The sequence below is a fragment of the Vombatus ursinus genome, unplaced genomic scaffold (genome assembly GCF_900497805.2).
Source record: "Vombatus ursinus unplaced genomic scaffold, bare-nosed wombat genome assembly UNPS02014791.1, whole genome shotgun sequence".
NCBI lineage: Eukaryota > Metazoa > Chordata > Mammalia > Diprotodontia > Vombatidae > Vombatus > Vombatus ursinus.
The window spans coordinates 77,553,295-77,580,056 of record NW_020954569.1 but is presented as its reverse complement, the minus strand read 5'-3'; the positions used below and the strand labels follow the sequence as shown (position 1 = coordinate 77,580,056).

Here is a 26,762-nt window from a genome sequence, read left to right as displayed (position 1 = left end):
TAATTTATTGTATGTTGCTATGGGAAGCTGTGTTGTCCCTTGAAAAACATAGTGGAGGGGCAGCTAGGTGGTGCGGTGGATAGAGCACCAGCCCTCAAGTCAGGAGGACCTGAGTTCAAATGTGGCCTCAGACTAAACACTTGACCACTTACTAGCTGTGTGACCCTGGGCAAGTCACTTAACCCCAATTGCCTAAAAAAAAAAGCATACTGGATCAATAAAACAAAGATTATGCGTGGTGACTAAGTAGGATTTACAACAGGAATGCAGGAATGGCTTAACGTAAGGAAAAATCATTAACATAATTAGCATAATCAATAACAAAAGTAACAAAAACCATATGATTATATCAATAGATGTAGAAATAGCTACATTAAATACAACATTCATTCCTATTTTTAAAAAACCACTCAAAAGCACGAGTATAAATGGATTTTTCTTTAAAACTATAAGAATATCTAAAACCCTCAGCAAGCATTAAGCCTTCTCAGTAAGATCAGGAGTGAAACAAGGATGCCTGTTATCACCAGTATTATTCAATATTGTATTGGGAATGCTAGGAATAGCAATAAGAGAAGAAAAAGAAATTGAAGGAATCAGAATTAGCAGTGAGGTAACAAAACTATCTCATTTTGCAGACAATATGATGATATATTTAGAAAATCCTAGAAATTCAACTAAAAAATTATTTATCTCTAGAATGTATAAGATACCTGGAAGTATACCTGCCAAGATCAACCCAGGAACTTGATTATAAAACACTTTTTATACAAATGAAATTTTATACACTTTTTATACATATAAAAGTCAGATTTAAGTAATTGGAGAACGCTATCAATTGTTCATGGATGGGTAGAGCCAATATAATAAAAATGATAATTCTACCTAACCTAATATACTTATTCAATTCCATCTCAATTAAATTACCAAAAAGTTATTTTATTGAGCTAGAAAAAATAATAATAAAATTCATTTGAAAGAACAAAAAGTCAAGAATACCAAAGGAATTAATGAAAAAATGTAAAGGAAGGAGGCTTAGCAGTATCAAATCTTAAACTATATTATAAGGCTGTAATAATCAAAACTATCTGGTACTGAAAAAGAGCTAGAAAAGGAAATAGTAAACCACTTCAGCATCTTTGCTAAGAAAATCCCAAATAGAGTCATGAAGAGTTGGACATGACTGAAAATGACTGAACAACAAAATTCCTCATTGGCAACTTTCCTATACCAATGAAATCACAGGTCCAATTCCTATTCTTATGAATTTTAGAATCAGTATATATATTTTTAGAATCAGTATATATTTCCAGCATATATTAGATGTACTATAGACATCCCAAAGTCATTGTGTCTAATATAGAGAACTCATTATCTTTCCCATCAAATTCTCCCATCTTTCCAACTTCCCTCTTACTGTCAAAGGAACCATTATACTCTTGGTTATTCATGTTCATCAGTCAAACTTACCTTAAAAATTCAGCTTGCTAAAAAAAACCCCAAAAATCTCTTTATTTCTACCTTCATAACATCCCTTACATGTGTCCCCTTCTCTTTACTCACACAGCCACAATCCTAATTTAAGACCTCACCACCTCTCACCTGAACTACTGCCTTCTTTTAAAAAAAATTATTTACTATTTTATTTTTCCCCAATTCCATGTAAAAACAATTTTCAACATTCACTTTTAAAATCGAGTTCCAAATTCTCTCCTCTTTCTACCCCCATCACTGAGAATGCAAGAAATTTGATAAAAGTTATACATGTGTAGTCATTGCAATAGTCTTCTGATTGGTCTTCCTGCCTTGGGTTCTTCCGCATTCCAATTTGTCCTTCACTCATCTGCCAAAATGGTTTTTCTAAAGTGTGGATGTGATCTTGTCACTCCCTTGCTCAGTGAGCTTCCATGGCTCCTCTGTTACCTCTAAGATCAAATATAAACCTTTTGGGAGGCATTTAAAACTGTTCATAATCTGAGTATTTCCTATCTTTTTGGTTTGCTTATACTTTATGCAATTCCATTCATTCTAGATTTCAAAAACACCAACCTACTTGTAGTTCCTCTAATTTGAACAAGATTCTCCATTTTGCGTCTCTATGTCTTTGCACTAATTTTCTCTTCATCTCCACCTCTTGGTTTCTTTGGCTTCCTTCAAGTCTCACCTACTTCAGGATGCCTTTCCCAGTCCCCCCACATGCTAATTCCTTCCCCTTTGAGAGTGCCTTCCCTGGAAATATGGTGGGCCAAGAGTTGGGAAGACAAGTTCAGATCCAGCCTCTGACACATTCTGTTGTGTCCATGATGCCTCCCACAATAGAATATACACTCCCTGAGGGCAGGGGCTGTGTTTTCCTTTGCTTTGTACTCCTAGTGATTTACTTGGCACATTTTTGTGGTTGTTGAGTCATTTCAGTCATGTCCAACTAAACACAATAAATTCTTGTGGACTGACTGAAAAAGCTTTAGATTTGGAGTCTTAGGGCCTGGATCCTGTTACCTGTCTGTATGACCTTAAACTGATCAAGCTTGATGGACCTTAGTCTCCTCATCTATAAAAGGAGGGTATTAGACTAAATGTTCTCTTATGTCCCTTCCAGCTTTTAGAGCTATGATCCTGTCTACCATATAACTATAAAGTAACTATACCACATCTGCCATGTAACTATTAAGTGCTGAGAATCTATAAGGTATTTATTTCCTTTCTTAGCTTCAGTTTCTCCTCTGCATTTTGCTGTAAATGGCAGCTTCCTCTTATTCACTATTCTCCATCACTTTGTTGAGGCTACTGAAAACTGTAAAACAAATATGTACTTTTGTTCTAATTATTAATTTCATCATGGCTACAGCTTTCAGACTTTAGATTATTAAGCCAAGCAATATGCTTTCAGTTGTGTTTTTGTTTTAAAGCAACGAATGTAAAATGGAACTGTTTTATATCTATCATAAAAAAAGTTAATCAAATAAAGCTAAAAGAAGAGTTGGAAGAAAAACGAACCTGAAAATGAAGATGGCTCTCAGTGATGAGAAGCTGAAACTAGCTATTAGTAGAATCAGGGTAAAGTTGAAGAAATCAAACAAGCTAAAAGTTTAGTTCCAGGTGATTGCCCAGATGAATTTCTTCCTCATACTTTTGTGCCCTGTAATAGAGATATGTTTACAACTGTGACTGCTGCTGATAAAATACTTTATATCTATTGAGTACATTCTATCTACTGAGTACTTTCTATCTATTGGCACCAGAATGAGTGGCTGGGTGCATTTATTTATCTTTGTACTATGTTGTTTAGGCCACACAGTCATGTAAGTTGGTTCGGAATCAGAGAATGTATCTGGGTCAGTTGCATTCAGAATTTAATAGAAGCACGTAGTGGAAGAAAACTGTCAACTCTAATTTTTTCCTGGGCATACACAGTCTATCTGTTCCAGAGCTTGGGTTGACTACTCAATTTTTAAAAGACAACGCAGAAGACTGCCTTCTTTAACCCATGTAAATTCAGACTTGATGTTACTTTAGGTTTATTAAGTTTAATTCTGTTTTCTAGAGCAACTCTAGATATTGGTGATTTTGTTACTTATTATCTCCTACCTCTATCCCCATCACACAAACATCTATACATATATAAACATATATGCATATATATACTTCACATGCGATAAAAGTATATTTAGAGAAGTCTCATGGCGTAGTGGAAAAAGAGCTAGATTTGGATCCAGAAAGACCAGAATTCAAGTTCCGCTTCTGACACATATTGTCTGTGTGACCTTGAGAAAACCTCTTAACTTCTCAGAACTCTAGGCAACTTCTGAGGCTTAGAATATACACAGCCCTAACTTGGTAGAGGGAATTGACTCAACTGATAGTTCGTATTTCAATGAAATCATAGTTCTAGTTCTTAGTCTATACACTTGTGTACTAGTATATGTATACAAAAAATATAACATTTATATGTGTGTATTCATGTATGATATCACATATATATGTATATGAAGGGGTGCATGTATGTGTGTGTAAATATTTAGGGTATTTTACCTCACTGAATAGCATGACAGAAAATAGTGCTGCTCTGAACTTAATCACTTTGCTTTTTTTGACAATTTAACCAGACTAAAATTTTATTCACAAATTTAATAAGTCTTTAAAAATGGAATTTAACTAATGGAAATTAAAGTGATTTTTATTGTATGTAGACATAGTATAAGCATGAGCCAATGAGGGAGAGAGAAGCTTGTGAATTTTATTCATGTAGCTTTACTTTGAGTTTACTTTGGGATCTAGAAGGGACCAGTTACAAATGAATAGAAATATCTCCTAGGGATGTGGTGTCTACTTTTAGATCTGTAGAAGGTAGATGAGAGATATACAAACTAGCAATAATTATCTTCCTGATTCTTTTAAGCTAAAGATGTCTGATGAAACTAGGAGTTGGGGTGGGCTCTGAGAATTCAGTCTTCTCATCAGCCTTAGAAGAATTCTCACAAATTCTCTTGCTGTTCATTAATCTTTGAAGGCTGTACTTTGCTGAGCAGTGCCTAAATATAACACAGAAGAATTGAAAACAGTTATTGTTAAAACATAGTTTTGTTTTTTAGAGATGTTTCTTCTCTAATTTCTCTGTGATTAAATGTCTCAGTAGTCAAAGAAGATGTGAGTTGATTATGTCAGGGTGCTACGCCCTATCAAGATTTTGGAGGTGGGAGCAGAGAAGAAATGAATTGGCAAGGAGTATACTGTACTGCCTAGTACTCCCTTGGGTATTGGTAGTGATCAATTTATACTATAAAAATATAAAGAAAAACAATTTTGAAAGACTTGAAAACTCAAAACATGCATTCATTGCATGGCCATCATCTGATGATGGTAATGGAGCCAGCATTGCTTAAGGCTGCCTGGTATAGTTTTCTCTAGACTGCCTCTGATTTTAACTCAATATCAACTCCTGGTTTTTATCACTTAGAAATTGTTTGACTATGGGTGAGTAAGTTAACCTCTATGAGCCTCAGTTTCCTAATCTGCAAAATAGGAATAATAATAATAATACTTCTAGTGAAATAAAGTATTTAAAGTCATTTGCAACCTCTAACAGTATTATAAAGTGTTCCAAAAGTCTTAGTGCAGTTTTAAGCTATTAAAGCTTAATAGCTTTAATAAAACTTTTAAAGCTTAAAACTGCACTAAGATTTTTGGGATATCCTGTATAATGGCAGCTATTATTATTGTTACTATAATATAAGGCTCAAAAAGTGACTTTTTGAAAGGATGGGGATTTTTTTCCCAAGTTATCCTGAAAATAATACATGGCATTTCTAGCATTACTTTTCTATAACCTGTTGGATTTGCTATAAGTTCTCAAATGTCTTTTTAGTCAGCTGTACATATAGGGTACATATGAGTATCATATAGGAAAATCTCTCTCTCTCTCTCACTCTCTCTCACACTCTCTCTCTTTTAAGGCAATGGGGTTAAGTGACTTACCCGGGGTCACACAGCTACTAAGTGTCAAGCGTTTGAGGCTGGATTTGAATTCAGGTCCTCCTGACTCCAGGACTGGTGCTCTATCCACTGCGCCACCTAGCTGTCCCCAAGAAAATCTCATTATTATTTTTTTTTAAACTTGACAAACATCCATAAACAAAATATTCAGTGCTAAATGAAGAGCATAAAAAGGGCTTCATAGGAAACTGTAAGTCTCCACCATGTACAGTTTCAGATTTCTGGTATAATTTGCATTTCTCTTGGTAGTTCTAACACTGTTCTGCTTGTCTGTAATCCCCCTTCAGACTTCCTTTCTTTTCTCTTCTATTTTTCAAAAATATTGTGAGGAAGAATTAGAACCAATAGAAGGAACCACCAGAAAGAGGAAACAAAACACAACAGAAGAAAAAAATAGCAAATAGTATGCTTCGAACCATAGTTCTTTCTTTAAATGTGGATAGCATTTTCTATCATGAGACCTTTGGAGATGTCTTAGATCCTTGCATGGCTGAGAAGGACTAAGTCTATCAATGTTGGTCATCACACAACATGACTGTAACTGTGTATAGCATTCTGCTGGTTCTGCTCACTTCACTCAGCCTCAGTCCATACAAGTCTTCCCAGGTTTTTCTGAAGTCCTGAAATGCTCATCATTTCTTATAGCACTACATTCATATACCACAACTTGTTCAGCTATTCTCAATTGATGGGCATCCCCTCAATTTCCAATTCTTTGCCACCACAGAAAGAGCTGCTATAAATATTTTTGTACATGTGGGTCCTTTTCCTCTTTCTTTGATCTCTTGGGGTAATAGAACTAGTTACGGTATTGGAGTATGTATATTTTAATAGCTTTTTAGACATAATTCCAAACTACTTTCCAAAATGGCCATATCAGTTTGCAGTTCCACCAACAGTGCATTAATGGGCCCATCTTCCCACAGCCCCTCCAGCATTTGTAATTTTCTTTTTTTTTAATGTTGATGAATTTTAATAGTCTGGATTTATCATTTCTTAGTTTTAAGTTAAAACAAAAGATCCTTTAGACACACACCCTCATAAGTTATTACTGCTTCTCTGAAAAAATCAATTTCACCATGTAAAATGATGCAATCACTTTGCTAACTTCACAACCAGACTGAAATAATGCCAAGAGAAGTGTGAATTTCCTCTATTTGCCATGTTGCTGGTGTGGTGATAAGCTTAAAGTTTATTATTAGATTCTTCATCTTAAATACTTTCATCATCAAAGACTGACAGGATATACTAAAATGATACTCATTTGAATTAGAGGAAAAGACTCATTTGAATTAGTGGAAATTCTGAATTATAGAATTTCTTTAAAAAAAAAAACAGAATGTAGTTTTATACTTTCAAGTAATTCTAATGAGGCAAGTAAAATGTTGTCCTCAGGGACTTGCTGTAGTGGGTAGAATCATGATGAAGAATTGGGATAGTAGAAAGAGGATTGGACCTTAGAATAAAATTTGGGTTTAAATCCTAAACCTTACAGAGAAATAAGCTGAGAGAAATGCAGGTTAAAACAACTTTGAGGTAGCCCTTCATACTCATTAGATTGGCAAATTTGATGATTTATTATGTTCCCTATTATGCTGTTGAAGAATGTAGATGGACATCTGAAAAACTGAGTAGAGATGATAACTAAGTGAAGACTTGGTTTGTGCTTTCTTGCTCTCAATTTCGTGCCAGTGTTCGTTTGGGTTACTAAAGTCAGGGTCAACTATGAAAAGTCCATATATGTAGACATTTCATACTGAATTGCTGCCAAAAGAATAGCCAACATTTCCTTTGTATAGTAACTGGCCTTAATCCTTTTTATTTCACTGAATGTCATGGTAATTATGGTACAGAAGTTTCAACTGCCACTGTAATAGCATCTCTGAAGCTCCAAAGTCAGTATTTGGAATTGTAGTCTTAGGGTTATAAAAGAGAAAAAGACCATAGAGACCTTATTGTTCTATTCCAACTTCCTTTTTGTTTGTTTGTTTGGGTTTTTTTTGCAACTGAGGAAATTGATAGAGGTAAGTTGACTTTCCCAATGTCATACAACTAGTTATTTGTAGAACATGAGTCTCTTGACATTGAGTTCAATGCTCTTGCCACCATATCCTGCTTCCTCTAAAATGAGCAGGGAATTACTTTTTACATGGATAACTAGAAAGAAACCTGGTTACGTAGGAGTAATTTACCAATTCAAATCTGAAAACCCAGACCACTGGAATTAACTTTGTTAGTTTTTTAGACTATAAAATATATTTAATTATAATTATTATTAATGATAATAACACTAATAATACTAATCAACTAATTAGTTACTAATTAGCAAAGAATTAACTAATTAATAAAACTAAAAACAAGAGTGCTTTTTGTGGTTACACATTATGCCTCATTTGTCATCCTCACCAACCTTGTAAAGTAAGTAGTGTAAATATTGTTATCCTTTTTTTTTTTTGTCCAGATCTGTGGTTTCTTTGGTGTCAGGAGTTCTCTGGAGGAAATTTTTTCTCCTACTGATCAGCAACTACTTTGAAGCTTACAATGTTAGAGAAGGGTTTTTAATTTTTTTCATGTTTCACGGATCCCTTTTGTCTGGTAAAGCCTTTGGACTCCTTTACACAGTAATATTTTTGAATCTATAAAATAAAATACACTGGATTTTAAAGGAAAGTGATAATTTTGAAAATAGTTGACAAGTTCAGGGACCCCGGGTTAAAAACCCCCATCTTAGAGAATTGCTTGGGGACACATAGCGGATAAGTGATTTGTGCTAGAGTCACACAGCCAATATGTGTCAAATTTTGATTCTGAGGCCAGGTCTGTTTCCACTATGTCATACTACCGCTCCCTCTCATTTTACAGATAAAGAAATTGAGGCTCAGAGAGTTTTTGAGTAAATCAAGGCCATACAGTTAATAAATATTGAGGGCTGAATTTTGAACTGAGGTCTTTTGACTCCCAGTTCCAAGAGAATCAGCATAATATAGTAAAAAGAATACTGCATTGGGGTCAGACAAGTTGGATTTGAGGCCCACTTTACTAGCTACATGAACTTGGGCAAGTTATTGTACTTCCTTGGGCCCCTGTTTGAGCATCTGTTAAATGAAGGGTTTCAGTAAGATGACCTTTAGGTTCCTTACTGCTCCAACACACAATGAGTAAGGTGGAAATAAATATGTTAAATAGAAAAGAAAAAAAAATCCTAAGCTCTAGAAGAATAGAATACAAAATTGGATTGCATGGTGACCCATTGCGATAATGAAAATATTAGAACTTCTTTTTATTTAATTTACCAAAAAAATTAAGCTTTACTAATTTTAAATCTATGTATTGACCTTGGAGCCCTCACATGGTCCCTATGTCCAGTAGTCAGATATCACATTTAGCATGTGAGGTATCCTGAGAAAAGAGTGGGATTTTGACAGTATGGATGGTTAGACAGTGGTGTCTTCACCCATTCATTTCCTTTCAGTGTATTGCTATGCACAGCAGTTCTACCTAGTTAGTGAATTTATGAATTATATTATCTAGTTTTAGCTTATCTACTCCTGACAAAGTTTGTGGTGTAAAAAGATTCATGAAAAATGGAAAAAACAAAACAAAACAAAACAAAAACAAAATCCAGTGGTCTGAAGAGGATAATGATAATAGGAGCACAAGCAAACAAGATAACAGAGCTGACCCTTCTTTCTCCTGGTCCTTATGCTTTTCTATATCCTGGTCCCTTTGGCAGGCTGCTAAAGCCTATGGAACACTTCTCATAGTCATAGAGACTACAAAGGAAACCAATTATATTCAAATACATATCAAAAAAAATTTTTTTAAGTTCACAGATTCCAGGTTAAGAACCCCTGATCTAATCAAATCTGAGAAAAAGATAAAAAGATTTTTGAAATTATTGAGAATGTTATTAAAAATAAGGATTTATATCTCATTGTTAGTGATGAACCTCATCCTACATGTATATTGGGACTTGAGGTATTGTGAAACCATCTCAAATAAAACAATGGTTAAAAATTAATCTTTTGTTACCGAAAATGATGTCACTGAAAAAATAGCATCTCTGTACTCTTAAGAAACTCAGAAACTTTTCTAACCTGTTTAAAAATCTTCCTAATGAAGAGTTTCAGTGGGTCTTGAATCCACTTGTTAAAAAAAAAAAGCATGCAACACTTATTTTCTGATTAATTTACAAGAGCAACTGACTCATAAGAAGGACTTTACTAGTACGATTGTAGTCAAATTCTTTTTGCAATATTTGTGGTTAAGATTAAAAAATGAGTATTATGATTAGCTCAGGGCAACCAATGATATGCTTCTTCCATTTAGATCTACTATTTTGGTGCAGTATTTTTTTCAGCTGTTTAGGCCAAGGATCAAAATAAGTTGCCCTTAGAAGTAGACCTCTGCATCACTGTATCACAAAGTGTTCAACCAGCACCCTCCAAAAGAATGAAACATATTCGATCCCATTGCTTTTATTTAAAAAAAATAATATTTTGGTGAGAGCCTTGTTTTTTTTTTGTACTACTAAATAAAACATAAAATAAAAATTTATTTTAAAATTATGATCTTTATTCTTTAAATTTTCCTTTTATTCATGTCTTATAGTACATAATATTACTATAGTATTCATATAAATTAATAATTACACACATATTGGGGATGCACACTATTTTTTTCGAACTAGTGGGATATGTAATAAAAAAAATTTACTACAAGACAACTACTCTAGGACAGGGTATAATACTTTGTTTTTAACATTGAGAAATGTTAAGAAACAACATTCACATTTGTTTTCTATAGGTCAGTTAATAAATAAGAGCATTTTCTTTGTAATAAATGTTTTGAACTAACTTGTAAGAACCATTTACTATACTGTTGACTGATACTAGTCACATTATTTAAAAAGAAGTGGTCATAACTGGCTTGCTGGTAGATTTAAGTTTATCTGCTTCCATGGACTTTCTTCAGCAGAATTACAATTAATAAGATAATTACAAATCTATGAGATTTCTCTGCATATCTCTGTTTTGCAAAGATTTAATACTTTGGGAATAGAAATCTTAGAAAAATAAGTTGTACAATATGCATAAAGTAGGTTAACCTACTTTTTTTTTTAATTTCACTGATTTTTTCAATAAAAAATTTCTCACCCTACCATCTACCCCACCAATTAAAAAGAAAAAACAAAATTCTTCTAATAAATGTGCATAGTCAAGGAAAAATTAATTCTTGTATTGTCTATGTCCAAAAATATGTCTTATTCTTCATCTTGAGACCAATGCCTCAGTCATTTATTGACTGACTCTCTTGGAGAGGACAATGGATCATTCAATCTTATGCCTCTTTCCTACCTACATACCCTCCTGATGAGTTTAGGAACCTGTGGGTCACTTATACCAGGACCACTATTTCAATGTGACTCTCACCTATCAGTTGTAGATGTTGGAAGAAATTGACTTAATAAGATGATGTCATTTGCTTTTATTCAGGTTGGCTGCTTCTTTTGTGTGATCTGTTGCCTCTTCTTGATTCCCATACTCCCAGCCTCCCCCAACTTCTTCCTTTTTTTTTTAACCTTCAATTTCTCTTATCTTTCCTTTCCCTTTTCCTTGGCCTGCTTACTTCTACAGTCTTGACTTCTTCCTTTCTCCTTAATCCCCATCCTGAGGACCAGAGAGGTCAAAGTGACTTTCCTAAGGTCACAAAGGTAATAAGTAGCAGAGCTGGGATTTTACTCCAGTCATCTGATTCCAAAGCCTTGGTTCTTTCTACTGTACCACACTACTTGCCCTATAAGACTTCTTAGGTATGACAAATCTGCTACATTTACAAGTTTGTGGAATATAGAAATCTTTACTTTAACATTTTATACCATAAATCAGCTATAATGAATACCCAAGAATTTAATAAATAATCTTTGTTAATGACTTATGTCCTCTAACATTACTCTGCTCTGGCGCTTCAATGTGGTATGGAAGTTAACTTGGCTTTTAAAGGCAATGTCAATAGAACACAAGTGTGTATAGGTGACAGTAAAGTGGAAAGGCTTTGAGTGTTAGTGTTGTCCTAGGGATGAATTGCATGTACACACATGTATGTGTGTATGCACACACATATACTTCTACATATCTCTCAATTAGCCTAGCTAATTGAAAAAAGCTCATCAACAAATTGGCCATGTTGTGATAAAAATCTGAAAAAGAGAAACTGAGGCACAAAGTTTCAAGCATGTTCAACTTATTAACAAGGCTAGCAATTGTCAATAAATGGTATCCAAGGCTCCTCAGTAGCCAGGGATACATCTAACAGCTAGAGTATCGCTTTTATATAGTTGAAAAGGTTGCAGGTTATATAGGGTCCCAGAAATAGTCCAGTGATGTAAACTAAACTTAGACTATGTCAGACAAAGCTGGAGGGTGGGCCTACATTTAGCTTGACTCAGGGGGATTTCCAGTGACCTTGGCAATGGGAAAAACTAAGGTTGACTAATATCCTCTGGAAAGTCTTATGGTGGGCAAGCATCCAATGACCAGGTGGACTCACATCCCTTCATGGTCAACAAAAGCTCACAGATTTTGAATATTTGTGGTCAGGCTGTAGTCCATAGGAATAGGGAATTTAAATTTTTACAAACTCTACCACTGAGGCCTATATAATCAAGTCCAAATCTGATCCATAAATCTTGATATACTGATTAGATACAATTCTCAATCAATAATTAATACATAATGCAAAATAAAGAAGGGTATCAGTTTTTAATTTCACAGTCATTGGGTGATTGATTTTTTAGCCACCACAACTTTCATGGATCATCTGTTTAATCTTAGAGGTTTTCTGATCTGGGTAGATGCAGGAAGAGTATTTACATATATGAAATCATGGATTCTTGAAGAAATAAGGTACAAAGTCATAAGGATTTAACACTATAAAGAAGTTGTAATCAGACTTAATTTTTCATTCACTATTGCCAGACTTTGATCATTAAAGATCAGAGAACATAATGACCACGAAAACACAATGATTATTAATATTGTTGGTTGATTGATGATCTGAACAAATCCGCTTTTGTCAATATCTAACAAATTTGTGCGTTACCTATGGATATCTGGGCTTGTGTTTTATTCGGCATAATGAAGCAGTAAGTCACTAAACACTTAATAAGTGCACTGCTAAGTATTAGGGATAAAAAAAAAAGACAGAAGACAGATCCTTACCTCAAGGAGGTCACAATCTAATGAGGGACACAACAAGTAAAACATGTACAAACAAGCTATATACAGGATAATATAAGAAATAATTAAGCAAGGGAAGACACTATGTTAAAGAGGGATTGGAAAAGGCTTCTTGCAGAAGATAGGACTGTGTTTTTGTTGTCCATCATTTTCAGTTGTGTCCAACTCTTCATGACCCCATTTGGGGTTTTCTTGGCAAATGTACTGGAGTGGTTGACATTTCCTTCTCCAGCTCATTTGACAGATGAGGAATTGAGGCAAAGAGGATTAAGTGACTTGCCCAGGGTCACACAGCTAGTAAGTATCTGAGGACAGCTTTGAATTCAGGGAGATGATGAGTCTTCCTGACTCCAAGCCTGACACCATCTACTGTACTACCTAGCTGCTTTGCAAAGGAGTATAGCTGAGACTTAAAGAAAGCCAGAGAGGCCAGGAGGCAGTGAGAAAGAGGGAAAGCATTCCAGGCATGGAGGACATCTAGAGAAAATGTCAAAAACCAAGAGATGGAATGTCTTGTTTGTGGAACAACAAAGAGGCCAGTGTCACTAGAAAAAAGAGTACGTGGCAAGGAGTAGGGTTTAAGAAGATTAAGAAGATGATAAGTTATGAAGGGTTTTGAATGCCAAATGGGATTTTATATTTGATTTTGGAGGTGACAGGGAACCATGGGAGTTCGAGTAGGGGGCTGACATGGTCAGAACTATGCTTTAGGAAAATCACTTTGATGACTGAATAGAGGATAGATTGGAGTGAGAAGAGATATAAAGCTGTTGCACCAGTACAAATAAGAGGTAATTAGGGCTTGAACCGGGGTGATGGCACTGTTAGAGGAGAGTACAGAGAGTATTCAAGAGATGTTGCAAAAGTGAAATGGACATGCCTTGGCAATAGATTGGATAGAGAGGGTGAGAGATAGTGAGGAGTTGAGGAGGACCTAGGACCTAGGTTCCAAGTGTGAGGAACTGGAAGGGAGTGGTGTTTCCCTCTGCAATAATAGGAAAGTTGAGGGCAGGGGGACATTTCAAGGAGAAAGAATCAGTTTGGTTTTGGTCGTGTTGAGTTTAAGAATGTCTGCAAGGCCATTAGAGGGGCAAAATTGGAGGTCAGTAGAGAAGTGAAGGCAGGATAGGTAGATTTGAGAATCATTGGCATTAAAATTGCAATTAAATCCTTAGGAACTGATTAGATCACTAAGTGTAGTAGAGAGAAGAGAAAGGGTCCAGGACCCTATGGAATACCTATAATTAGAGGGTATGATCTGAATGAGGGCTCAGCAAAGAAGATGGAGAAGGAGCAGTCAGATAGGAAGGAGGAGAACCAGGAAAGAATGGTGACCCAAAAACCTAGAGAAGAGAGTATCAAAGAGGAGAGAGTAATCAATAGTGTCAAAGGCTGCAAAGAGATTGAGGAGAAGGAAGAATGAGAAAAGGCCATTGAATTTGGCAGTTAGATCACTGGTAACTAGAGAGAGCAGTTTTAACGGAATGTTGAGCTTGAAAGCTAGATTGTAAGGGGTTAAGAAGAGAGTGAAAGAAAGTGAAGGCATCCATTGTACCCTGTTTTTCAAGGAGCTTAGCTACAAAAGGCAGACAAGATATAGGACAGCAGTGGGATTAGAAGGATCAAGTGAGGGTTTTTTGAAAATGAGGGAGACATGGACATGTTTTTAAGCAGGAAAGGTGCTTATATATAGGGAGAAATTGAAAATTAGTGACAGGGGATGACAGGAGAACAGTTTGCTGGAGAACTTGGAATAGAATGGGATTACTTTAGTAGGTAGAGGTGTTACCTTTGTAAGGAGCAAAGCCACCTCATCATGTGAAACAGGAGTGAAAGAGGAGATAGTGGCAGAAGGCAGGTGTGAGAAGAGGGGCACAGCAAACTGTCTTATTTTTTCCTGTAAAATGTGAGACAAGATTCTCAGCTGAGAGGGTTTGTGGAGAGGGAGTCATGGGGAATTTGAGGAGGGATAGAAAGATTTGAAAGAGATACTGTGAAGAGTGAAATAATGAGTTTATAAGAGAATTGTACCTGTTTACTTTTCCCCTCCCAACTTGGAAAGTCACTAATCTTTCTTCCAATTGGAAATCAGATTACCTAATATTGTAGCCTAGTTAATTGCATTCTTTCAATTAATTGGTCTTACTTAATTAATTGTTTTTAATGTATAAAAATCTGTTTCCCTCTGTATTTAAGTTCCTGTTCCAAAGCTGAGGAAGCCTGGTCCTGGTTTGTTGAGCATGCATTGCTTAACAAATCAATATGCTCAGGAGCTTAAAAAAATAAAAAAGCTAGGATTGCCTAACAACAGTCAGGACCCAGTTAAGAATGTGTAACATAAATTTGTAGTGGACTCAGTCATGATGGTTGTATGATTTTCTCTGCCTTTATTTACCTGTGCAGAAATAAAGGCAGTGGATTGTGGGAGTAATCCAAGGCTGAGGCTTGGTAGGGGTCAAACAGGGAAATTATAAGGGGGTTAGTGATTCAAGAGAAAAGGGTGGTGTGGAGTCGAATTGGTTCACCAAATGGTCAAGAAGGAATAAAGAGGAGACAGTGGTTAATGCAGAGAAGATAACCTGGGAAAGAATTAAAGGGTCAAGGGTCATGATTGGATGGATAAAAAGTAGGGTTTGGTAAGGGAAGGCAGAGAGAGAGGTATAAAGTCAGTAGATTATGTTCAGGTAAGGGGATTTTGGAATTCTTGAATTTGAAGGTAGTACATTTGTAGATGATGGCAAGATCAAGGGTATAATTATTTTTGTATGTGTGAGGTGGGCTGGAGGAGTAGGTCTTAGGAAGTGAGTAGGCTAAGGAACAGAGTGTTTATGGTATTTGAGGGAGAGTCAGTATGTATGTTGAAGTCCCATAGTATGAGGGCAGGAATTGGAGAGGAGAAGGAAATTGTGAGCCTAATGTGTTGAGGAAGGAAGGGGAATGATCTGGGAGTCTATAGGCAACACCTACCAGGATTTTGATTGGGTAGTAGAGAGGAATAGCATAGATCTCAAAAGAACCTTGGAAGAGGTTACTGAGGTAGAGAGAGAACTGGACGTGGCAATGGGGAGCAAGGAGTATTCCAACTCCCCTGCCTTGACCAGTGAGCCAAGGGGAATGAGTGAAGGTACAGCCAGTACTGGAAAGTGTAACCTGGGAATATATGTTATCAGTGGGGCAGCTAAGTTTCACTCATAACTAGAAGATAAAACGGGTGGGAGAGGAAACGATTTAGAATGAAGGGAAGTTGTTGTTGTTGTTTGTCTTTTGTTCTCAAAGAGGACCATGACATCATGAAGGTGATGCCATGACTTAACTAGTGAATTGGATTTTAATGAAGGAGGACTGTGCAAAGTCACCAGCCTCACTTTCTCCTCCAGAGCCATCTGGGTCCAGTGGCAAGATATGGATCAGTACAACTGGAAACAGCCTCCTTCCAAAAGGCACAGTGGAAGGGCAGGGTGATATTTTCTTGGAACTTTGGGGTGAGAGGGTTGGGAGGATATGAATAAGGAGTATGGGAACAAGTCTTTTCAGTCTTGGCCCCTTTCCCTGTGGGGAAAGGAAAATATGTAAACAAAAAAGGTCTAAGTGACTTATAAATTCAGAGGTGTAAACTTGAAGCACCAAAGGAATTACATCAACCCATGTATGTACATTTTTCTAGTTGACTCATGATTGATATATTTATTCAGAGATGCGTGAGAATAGAATCATATAAACACTGTTTCTGGCTACTCAAGGTCAGTCTGTAAGTCCTGGTTGTACCTCAGATGTGCTATATAGCATGTTCTAGCATCAAAACAAAAGGTGCCTATGTCCTAGACATGCCTATGTCATCAAAGTATCCTTTTTTAAAAATACTAGCAAATTATAATTAGATAATTTCCCTGTGAGTTCAAACTATATCTGTTTCTTAAATCTTAACTGACCGGAAATAGTATAATTGTTCAGCCTATGCCCACTCATTTATTATTTTTAGGTTTTTTAATTCAATAAGCATTTATTAAGTCCCTTCTTTGTATGAAGCACTGTGCCAGACACTGGAGAAAACCATAGCAAAACTATCCCTTCGTCAAAGGAGTCATACTGTGCTGCAGTAGGGTGGGGCAAAACATTTGAGAAAAAAAAATTAGACTGTATGGATGTGGGTATGTATGACTGTTTTGCTGTTAAATCTATTGTTGAGTTTCTTTTGTGTATGTTTATATTTCCATCCCAGAAAATAAGCTGTGTGTGGGCACAGAAGATAGATTTCTCTGTGATTACCAAGTATTTGGATGCTGAGGCTAAAGTGTTGGGCGCACAGTGGGTGCTGTAGTAAATATTTGTTAATGATGGCCAGCCCTTTGAAGGAACCCAAGATGCAGGGGATCTTTTGGCTATATTTACTGAAGGGCTTATACTATAGCAATTAGCCCTAAAAGCACAAATAAAGGAAGGAATGGGGTTATGGGAGGGGAATGTCATCGATCAATCTGCCAGCTAGCTGTAGGTTTCTTTTGTCTGAAGTAGGTCAGACAGACGGGGGGGGCACACTAAATAACAGGATTACTGCTTGCTTAGGTATTGACCAGGTTTTTTAATTGGTGGGCAAAAAAACCAAAAACAAAAACCCACATCTACACACCTGTAGAGAATTATAATAGGGAAAAAACCCCATTTTTTATGTATTTTATATATTTTTTTCAGACTCCCCAGAGTTCTTTTGGGGGGCGATGATATATAGACAGCAGTTAGAAATTAATGCTGTTAGTCCTCAACTTTTAGTTGTGTATTAAACTGTCCAAATAAAAATGAAGTATTCTTAAGTAGATGTGCTTATGAATATAAGTGCCTATGACCAGATGAGTCTAAACTGTAGGTCAGAAAGCGGTGGGAAAAGGGAGTCAATGGAGACAACTAGAACTACTGCCATTAAGATAGGAAAAACTCAATGAGTAGCCATTAAATTAATTACAAAAGACAGAGACCAGGGGCAGCTAGGTGGCGCAGTGGATAAAGCGCCGGCCTTGAAGCCAGGAGGACCTGAGTTCAAATCTGGCCTCAGACACTTGACACTTACTAGCTGTGTGACCCTGGGCAAGTCACTTAACCCCATTGCCTAGCCAAAAAACAAAAACAAAACAAAGGACAGAGGTCAGGGAGCCAAACACTGGAAGAAAAACATGTACCATCCCAATATGGACTACTGATTTCATTAGGATAAGGAACACAGGTGAGGATTCTTTGCCAGTGCACATTGTCACCTCAACACCTTAGAAAGTTACACAAGAGCAGTGGTGTCAAACTCAAATAGAGAGGATGGCCACTAAACTGTACATCCTTTTTGGGTTGTAGATTGACTAAGAACACCACACATTAGATAGCTATCTAGATAGATAGACAAGTATACACACATGTGCATGTATATACATGTGTATGTGTATGTATATATATACATAATATGTGTATATATACACATATATATATCTATCTATCTTGTATTACTACATGCAAACATTAAAATCAGATAGTAACTACACATTTTAATCTGGTTTAGACCGTACACACTGAGGATTATTGTGTAGCTCACAGCCTGGCTGTTTGACATCCCTGGCATAAAGCAGTGAGAGTTATAGTGAGTGGCCTTGGCTCAGTAGGTATCAGAGGTAGGATTTGAACCCAGGTTTTTCTAGCTTCAAGGCAAGCTGCCATATTAAAAAAAAAAGAAGAAGAAAAGAAAAAGGACATTAAAAACTGTCAATAACTAGTTAGCCATATGCCTATTTTCCCACAATCACCTCTACAAAATCTTTGAGATGTGCCCATTGAGGACATCCTTGATGAGGGTATGAGAAGGTCCTCCTTTGCCCTAAATATGTTGCAGCCTAATACTGATGGAGAAGGGGTGCTAAGGATATCATCAGAGAGATGTGAACAGAAGAGATCATCTAATAAGAGCAGGGGAGAATAATTGAAGAGTTCATGTTCTGCACTGAACAAAAAATAAAGAGTTCTAGGGGAATGCTCCCAACACTTTGGGTGGGTTCCCTTTCGGGGACTGATGGGAAGGCATGTACTGAAATAGGATAAGAGGAAAAGACATGGTTGCTTTGCAACATTTCTCTCTGGAGGGACAGAATTACTGATCCATCAAAGCATGTGAAACTGTAAATCTATTATATACAACCTGCTATTCTTTTTTCTTTTTTCTTCCCTCCCCACCCCTCCACCCTAGAGATGGTTACCATTAGACACAAATGTGTATATATATGTAAAACCATTCTATGGATATTTCTATTTATCAGTTCTTCCTCTGGATGTAGATAGCATCTTTCTTCATATGTCCTTTGTAGTTAATTTGGGTATTTACAATAGTCAAAACAACTCACTCAAGGTTGTTCTTAAAACAATATTTCTGTTACTATATACAACATTCTCTTGGTTATGCTCATTTTGCTCTTCATTATTTCATGCAAATCTATCCATATTTCTAAGATCATTGAGCTCACTATTTCTTATAGCATAGTAATATTCCATCACGATCATATACTACAACTTGTTCGGCCATTCCCCAACTTATGGGCATCCCCGCAGTTTCCAGTTCTTTGCCATCACAAAGAGAGCTGCTATAAACATTTTCAAACATACAGATTCTTTTCCTTTTTCATTTCCATTATTTTATCTCTTTTCCAAGTGGTCTTCCAGGTGATCTCTAAGGTACCATAGATTTAAGATCTTCCTCTTTTTGCCTCACACCATTTCTACAAGTTGAACTTTACAGGAGCAGTTGTCTCTGCTCTTTCTTTAGCAGACAGATTCATTTGGCTACTTGAATAGCTATAAAAAGGAAAAGCTTAAATATCTTAATATTGTTACCTACTGTATTGGCAGAGCTTTTACAGTAGTTTGATACTTTGAAAAAGGAAAACACAGGCTTAGCCTCATTCCCTACCCTCTAAAAAATCAATAGAAGGCATGAAACTATAAGGTGAGGGGTGTTTTGTTCTGTTCTTGCTTTGAGGAAGGGTGGAATCATCTTTGATAAAATCTAACTACCTGACTTGCTTCTTACCTCCTAGGATTCCAGAAATGTCTTAGAAAATAACTTTGTCCCTAGGGTTTCATTAAGGTTATAATCCAATTCTGTCTTGGAAAAAGGCTTAAGGAACCTATTCTTATTTAGTCCAACCAGAATTCAAAATTCTATCCAGGCAAATGGAATCTTACTGTTACACAGCCTACATATATGGGAAAAGACAACTCCATCATAATTTGAAGTCAAGTGTTATGGGTGCCTTATTGTACTAGAAGGGGGTAAAGTCAACAAGAGAAACAATTTTTCACTGTTTGGAAAAAAAAATTCTGATATTAATGCATTAATGAATTCAGCAAATCTTTATTTGGTACCTATGAGGTATAAGGCATTGGCTTATAGATGCTGTGAGAGATTTTTTTAAGTACCTATGTTCTAGAAATTTTACAATCTAGTAGAGAAAATAAAGGGCAGTTAGGTGGGGTGGTAGATAGAGCATGTGGCCTAGAGTCTAGATCTGAGTTCAAATTCTGTCTCATATACTTATTAGCTGTGTGACCCTGGGCAAGTCACTTAACCCTGTTTGCTTCAGTTTCCTCTTCAGTAAAATGAGCTGGAGAAGGAAATGGCAAACCACTCCAGTATCTTTGCCAAGAAAATCCCAAATAGGGTCACAAAGAGTCAGACATGACGAAAACTACTGAACAACAAAAAAGAGGAAATAAGACATAGAAATTATTCTTATATTACTAGTGTTTCTATATGTGTATACAGTATCCCAAAATCCTATGAAGGCTTTAATAGCTTAAGGCTTTTAAGTTTTAGTAGCTTAAAAGTGCACTAAGATTTTTTTGAAAACCTTGTGCATATGTGTATATGCATGTGCTCAGGTGGAAATGCTACAGAGGAAGAATGATTGGGTGAAGGTGATCACGTAAGGAATGTCAGATGAAGTAACTTCATGGAAGAGGTGGAATTTTAATTAAGCACCTAAGCACATGTGGTAATCAAACTAGGAACACAAGGGGAAAACAGCTTCTAACAATCAATAAGCTTCTCTGGAGAAATTTGCCTTTAAATATATTTTGTTAAATCTTATACATCAGGCAGAAAGGAGGAAATACTTTGCAAAGGGCACTGAAAGATTTGAGATTTGCTAACCAGGGAGTGGAGGCAGCTGGTGGCTCAGAGGACCGAGCACTGGGTCTGAAGTCAGGAAGAGCTGAATTCAAATGCAGCCTCAGGCACTTCTAGCTGGGTCACAAAGAGTCAGACATGACTGAAAGAGCTGAACAGCCACAAAAACCAGAAAATGAAAGGGAAGGTGAAGGCATTATAAAGATCCCTGAAGTTTAGGTATGGGAGTTGTTTGCAGGAATGTAGCCAAAACTGTGAGCCTCTGTTAAGTACCTAAAGTGGGAGTAGAGACCTGAAATAATGCTAGAGCTGACAGCAGGCATTGTTTTCTGAGTGAAAGCCCAGGTTAGTGTTATCCATGATTGAAACTTCACAAGGAAGAACTAGTCAAGGTGTAAGACCTTTTCTTCCGGTGGTTTAGAAAAATGTATGCACCGAAGAAATATGGAGAGAAAAAGCAAATTAAATGCTAAGAAGGAGATGGACTTTTCAGCTAATGGTGATTCTGGGTCCTACCACCACAGTGGATAAAGTTATGGACATTGAGTCTGGAAGTCCTGGGTTCAAACTAGACAAGTTATTTAACTTTTCTGAGCTCTAGTTCTCTCATTGGTAAAATGGAGATGATGATAACACCTATACCACAGGGTCAATGTGAAGATTAAATGAAATACTGCATGTAAAGTGCTCTGCAAACCTTAAAGTACAATATAAATTTTAGCTATTATTGTTACCACAACATATTAAAGAGATTTATTCAAATGTATTTGTTTAGTGGTTTCAGTCATGTCAGACTCTTCATGACCCCATTTTGGGTTTTCTTGGCAAAGCTATTGGAGTGGTTTGTCATTTCCTTCTCCAGCTCATTTTACTGAAGAGGAAACTGAAGCAAACAGGGTTAAGTGACTTACCCAGGGTCACACAGCTAGCAAAGCATCTGAAGCCAGATTTGAACTCAGGAAAATGAATCTTCCTGACTCCAGGCCAGGTTCTCTATCCACTGCGCCACCTAGCTGCCCTGAATATTGCATAATGCCCTATAAATGAGCAGTCAAGTGAAGTATTTGTGTATGGTTTGTATTTTGAGAGATTTGTTTCTTGTTTCTTCCACTTTCCCCCTCACTTTTTCAGACTGTACGTGGCAAGTGAAGGCAAATGATCGGAGCTTCCATGAACAGCCCCAGTTTATGAACACAACCTTCTTTTGTTTAAAAGAGAGTAAATATGCGGTAAGTTGGCTTTCACTTCCAAAAGCGTCTTTAAAGTCTGTGTTTGTTCAGTATCGAATCAGTAAAAGTCTTTATAGTGATCATCTGTAGTTCTATAGAATGTTAATTTTTATTCCTCTCACCACTTTTAGTTACCTTAACAGGTAGATAGGTGTAAATTGGTAAAATTTTGTGGGTTAATTTCTCCCTTGCCTTCTTATTTCTCTATAAAGAAGATGACTGATTTATAAAAACATTTTGAGGATGATGTACTGGACTTGGGAGTCAGGACATCAGACATTTATTAGCTTTATGACATTGGACAAATCACTTAAACTCTCTCAGCCTTGGTTTCCTCCTTTCTAAAATGGAGATAATAATAGTTGTTGTGCAGTTCAAATAAGATAATATATATAAAATACTTTGTGACCTTTAAATATATATATATATGTTCTATATAATATATAAATGCTAAATATTATCATGGATAATAAAAAATATAAAATTTGTGTACAATTTGAAAAATATTTTCATTAGGTAGTTATGATTACATATATCTATTTCTATTATTTTTCCCCTAGTGATGAATTTAGGTATTTAGTGGGGAGTTTTAAACAGTATAATAACTATTACATTTCCTCCCTTATTATTGAAGTGATACAGTTTGGTACAGTAGAGCATTAGACTGGGACACATTCATTCTAGTCCTAAATCTGATACTACCTATGTAATGTTGCAGATCAAGGAGGCCTAAGTTTCAGATACAACCTCAATACTTACTTGTTATGTGACCTTAAGCAACTTAAGCCCTACTTTATTCATCTGATAGATGAAGATGAATAAGATTATTACTGGCTATCTCTTGAGATTGTTATGAGGAAAGCACTTTTGAAACTTTAAACACATTATGAACATGAGTAGTTATTCTCTTTACTGCTAATAATGAGAGGCAACATGTCTTAGTGGATAGAGGGTTGACCTTGGAGTACCTGGGTTCAAGTCCTGTCTTTGACATCCACTAACTATGAACCTGGAAATGCCTCTTAACTTCCTACTACCCTGGGCAAATGTCTAAGACAATACATTGCAGAGCAGTTGCATTGGTAGGCAGAATTTCCTTGCCAAGAATTTCCCACACTAATGAAATGTTACCCATCCAGACCCAAAGAGAAATTATTTATGGCAATAATATGAAATTTTGAGGCTTTGACCTTAAAAGTTATATATCTTATTACACAACAATCCTGACTTTAAGATTTCTGGGTGACATTTTGCACATGACAGAATTAAAGTAAGTTTAAGAAATCCCACTATCACATTCTGGCTGGTAAATGTTACTTTCACAATTAAAGTAATGATACTAATAAGTTAAACTTTGGTCAGTAGTTTTCTTATTTTATACCTGGGTCAGTATCAGGTTTGTAGAAGCATACATGGTAGTAAATGAGTTGATAATACTAAAAATGATTCTTCTTTTTTCTAGAATAATGCAATTAAAACCTACAAGTACAATACAATTACCTTTTTACCAATGAACTTATATGAGCAGTTCAAGAGGGCTGCTAATTTCTACTTCCTGATCCTCCTTATCTTACAGGTAAAAATATTATTTGATATCTTAAATCTCTTATGAGTAATGGTTACTTAATAATGTTTAAGATATAAAAGGGTATGAGTTCAATGGCCCTGAGAATTTGATATTTTTTCTTTAAGGGAATGGTACCATAGTACCTCAGACACTATAGGAGCCCAAATGATTAATGACTGAAAAAGGGGAGGAAAAAAAATTATTTGCACAACTCTCCAATTTTGGCTCCTCTTACTGATAGGAAGATTAAAACTGGTTGTCCTAAAGTTCAACTCAAGTCAACAAACCTTTACTAAGAACCTACTCTGTATGTGCAAGGTTGGACACTGGAGATACAGATGAAAATAGTTCCCACCTTCAAGAAACTAAGATTCTCCCTAAGGAGATAAGGAGGGCAGTACGGCTGAGCAAGAAATGTAGTGATCATATAAGCTAGAGAGGGAAGAGACGAGGTGGAAATCTAAACAAAGTTCTCTTTTAGTATTTGAAGAGGGAGGGGCGATGTAAAAAGCATGACACCTGAGCTGAACCTCAGAAGAGGATTAAGGATTCTTAAAGGTAGAGATGAAAAGTAAATATATAAATTGTCTAGCACAAAAAAAAAAAAGATGCTTCCTACCCCTGGACTGCTTCCTGCTTTTGAAGTTTCAGTCATGGATTAACAGTGACCTTGGCTTTAATCCATCAAACATTGTCTGTTGATATTTCTCACATTATTGCAAATCTCCACTGAAATCTTATTGCAGGGCCTTTTGTGGCATGAAGGTGAATCTGGATTTTAGAAGGCTACACAAGTTTGGGCATCTCCTAGGAAAGTATAAAGGCCTGGCAACCAACTATATGTCATCTAAGGACCAGGCACACTAGGTTCGGTGATTATCTTCACCGAGGGTTATCCACAAAGGGATGTATTTTTTTTGCCTAGAATAATTCATGAGAATGTCGTCTTAAGTCACTGGAGGCTTACAGTCTGCACCAGTGAATGGATTTTCCTAGATCCTTGAAGTATTAGTGTTTTTTACTTGAGAGTTATAAACCCTCAATTGTGTCCATTTTAGGACTGAAACCAGAACCACTTTCCTCAGGGCATTGCTAGAGGTGACTAACTGCTAAGGAGAATAGCCTGAGGGCCTTATTATTACTGTTATATATTGAGCTTATTATGTTTAATAATTACATATTATATGCACATGTTAATTATATACATATATGTATGTGTGTGTAAATATATATATATATTTAAAATAGAGGCAGCTAGTAGCATAGTGGATAAGAGCACTTGATTTTTGAATCAGAAAAACCAGAGTTCAAAACCAGTCTCAGACACTTACGGAGTGGCTTTGGACAAATCACTTAAACTCTCTCTACCTTTTTAGTTTCCTTCTCTGTAACATGGGGACAATAATACCACAGATCTCACAGGGTTGTTATATCTCAAATGAGATAATATATGTATAATGCTTTGCAAACTTTAAAGCACTATGTAAGTGCTAACTTTTATGATTATTACTGTGCATATATTATTATTATTATTATTGCTGTTATTTTACAAGCTGTCTTAAAAATCTTAGTGCAATTTTAGGTCTTAATAGGGACTTTTGGGACACTCCATGTAATTATAATGTGTAATATTCATTCTTTTTATTATTATTGCTTAGAACTACAATGACTTTTGAGACAACTTGTATAATGAGTATCAAGAGTCTTTCACCAGCATATCTTCAAGAATTCAGTTATGAATAATTACTCAAATCAAATTTCAAATTAAAAAAATGAATTCTATAGAAATACTGTATATTTTACAGTGCACTTTTTTTTAAGGCAATTCCTCAAATATCTACCTTGGCATGGTATACAACACTTGTGCCTTTACTTTTGGTGCTGGGCATCACTGCAATCAAAGACCTTGTGGATGATGTGGTAAGTTGGGGTTTTTTTTAATACTAAGAATTCTGTTGGATGTTTTCAGATTATTTTAGTCTATAATTTTTGTAGCACTTTAAATTTTAGGATAATTAAGGTATCAATTCTCCTTCTTCCTTCTACCTCACCGAAGGCTCGCCATAGAATGGATAAAGAGATAAACAATAGGACATGTGAAGTTATCAAGGATGGCAGGTACTGTAAAAATCATTCTATTTCTTTTTACTCTGTAAGTCTAAATATTTGTATTTGATATAGCTGAAGGCTGATGGTAAATAATGATGGCAGATGTACTGATAAGGTTGATTTTTGTGCAAAAGCCTAAAAAATATCAAGGTTTTAGATTCAAAGGGTCTTGAACCTAAATGTTATAGTAAAAAGCGTTGAATATAATGACCATGAAAACAGCACAAAGTAGTCTTTTATGTGCATCAGTCAGTCAATCAAAAAGCATTTAAGTGCTTACTATTTATCAGTAGTTTTCACTGGGGATACCAACAAAGGTTTAAGAAAACCAGATTCTAGGGGCAGCTAGGTGGCACAGTGGATAGAGCACTGGCCCTGGATTCAGGAGGACCTGAGTTCAAATCTGGCCTCAGAAACATAACACTTGCTAGCTGTGTGACCCTGGGCAAATCATTCAACCCCATTGCCTAGTCAAAACAAAAAAAAAAAAAAGGAAGAAAGAAAGAAAAAAGAAAACTAGATTCTACCCTCAAGAAACTCACATTAAGGAGAGAAGTCTAAGACTGGATAGGAAGATCTATTAGTCAACTGCATAGAGATGATGATCAAATCCATAATAACAGATCAGTAAAAGAGAGAATATAGAGAGAATCAAGAAGGGAGCCCAGGTCAAAGTCTTGGGAAGTCACCCAGAGTTAGCAAAAATGACATAAGAATGAGCACAAGAGACTGAGGAAGGAGAAGTCAGATCTGTAGGAGAAGAACCAGGAGAGAAGAATATACCAAAAACTTAGAGAGTACGGAAGATCCAGGAAGAGATGGTGATCAGCATTATCAAAGCTCAACAAGGATGAGTGTTGAGATTTGGCAAGTAAGAGATCGTTGGTGACTTGGCGGGAAGCAGTTTCAGTTGAATGATGAGTTTGGAAGCCAGATTGCAGAAGATTTAGATCACAGGAAGAGGAAGCACCTAG

At 36.1% G+C, this 26,762-nt stretch overlaps 1 protein-coding gene across 2 annotated transcripts in view; it reads left to right on the top strand.

Moving 5' to 3' along the window:
* ATP8B1 (ATPase phospholipid transporting 8B1) overlaps positions 1 to 26,762 on the top strand; it is a 138,813-nt gene that overhangs the window by 60,410 nt on the left and 51,641 nt on the right. For both annotated transcript variants that reach the window (XM_027868928.1, XM_027868927.1), the window contains exons 3-6: positions 22,015 to 22,112; positions 23,575 to 23,688; positions 25,501 to 25,599; positions 25,736 to 25,797. In XM_027868928.1, the coding sequence (XP_027724729.1) occupies positions 22,015 to 22,112; positions 23,575 to 23,688; positions 25,501 to 25,599; positions 25,736 to 25,797 (373 nt within the window). The remainder of the gene's footprint in view (positions 1 to 22,014; positions 22,113 to 23,574; positions 23,689 to 25,500; positions 25,600 to 25,735; positions 25,798 to 26,762) is intronic.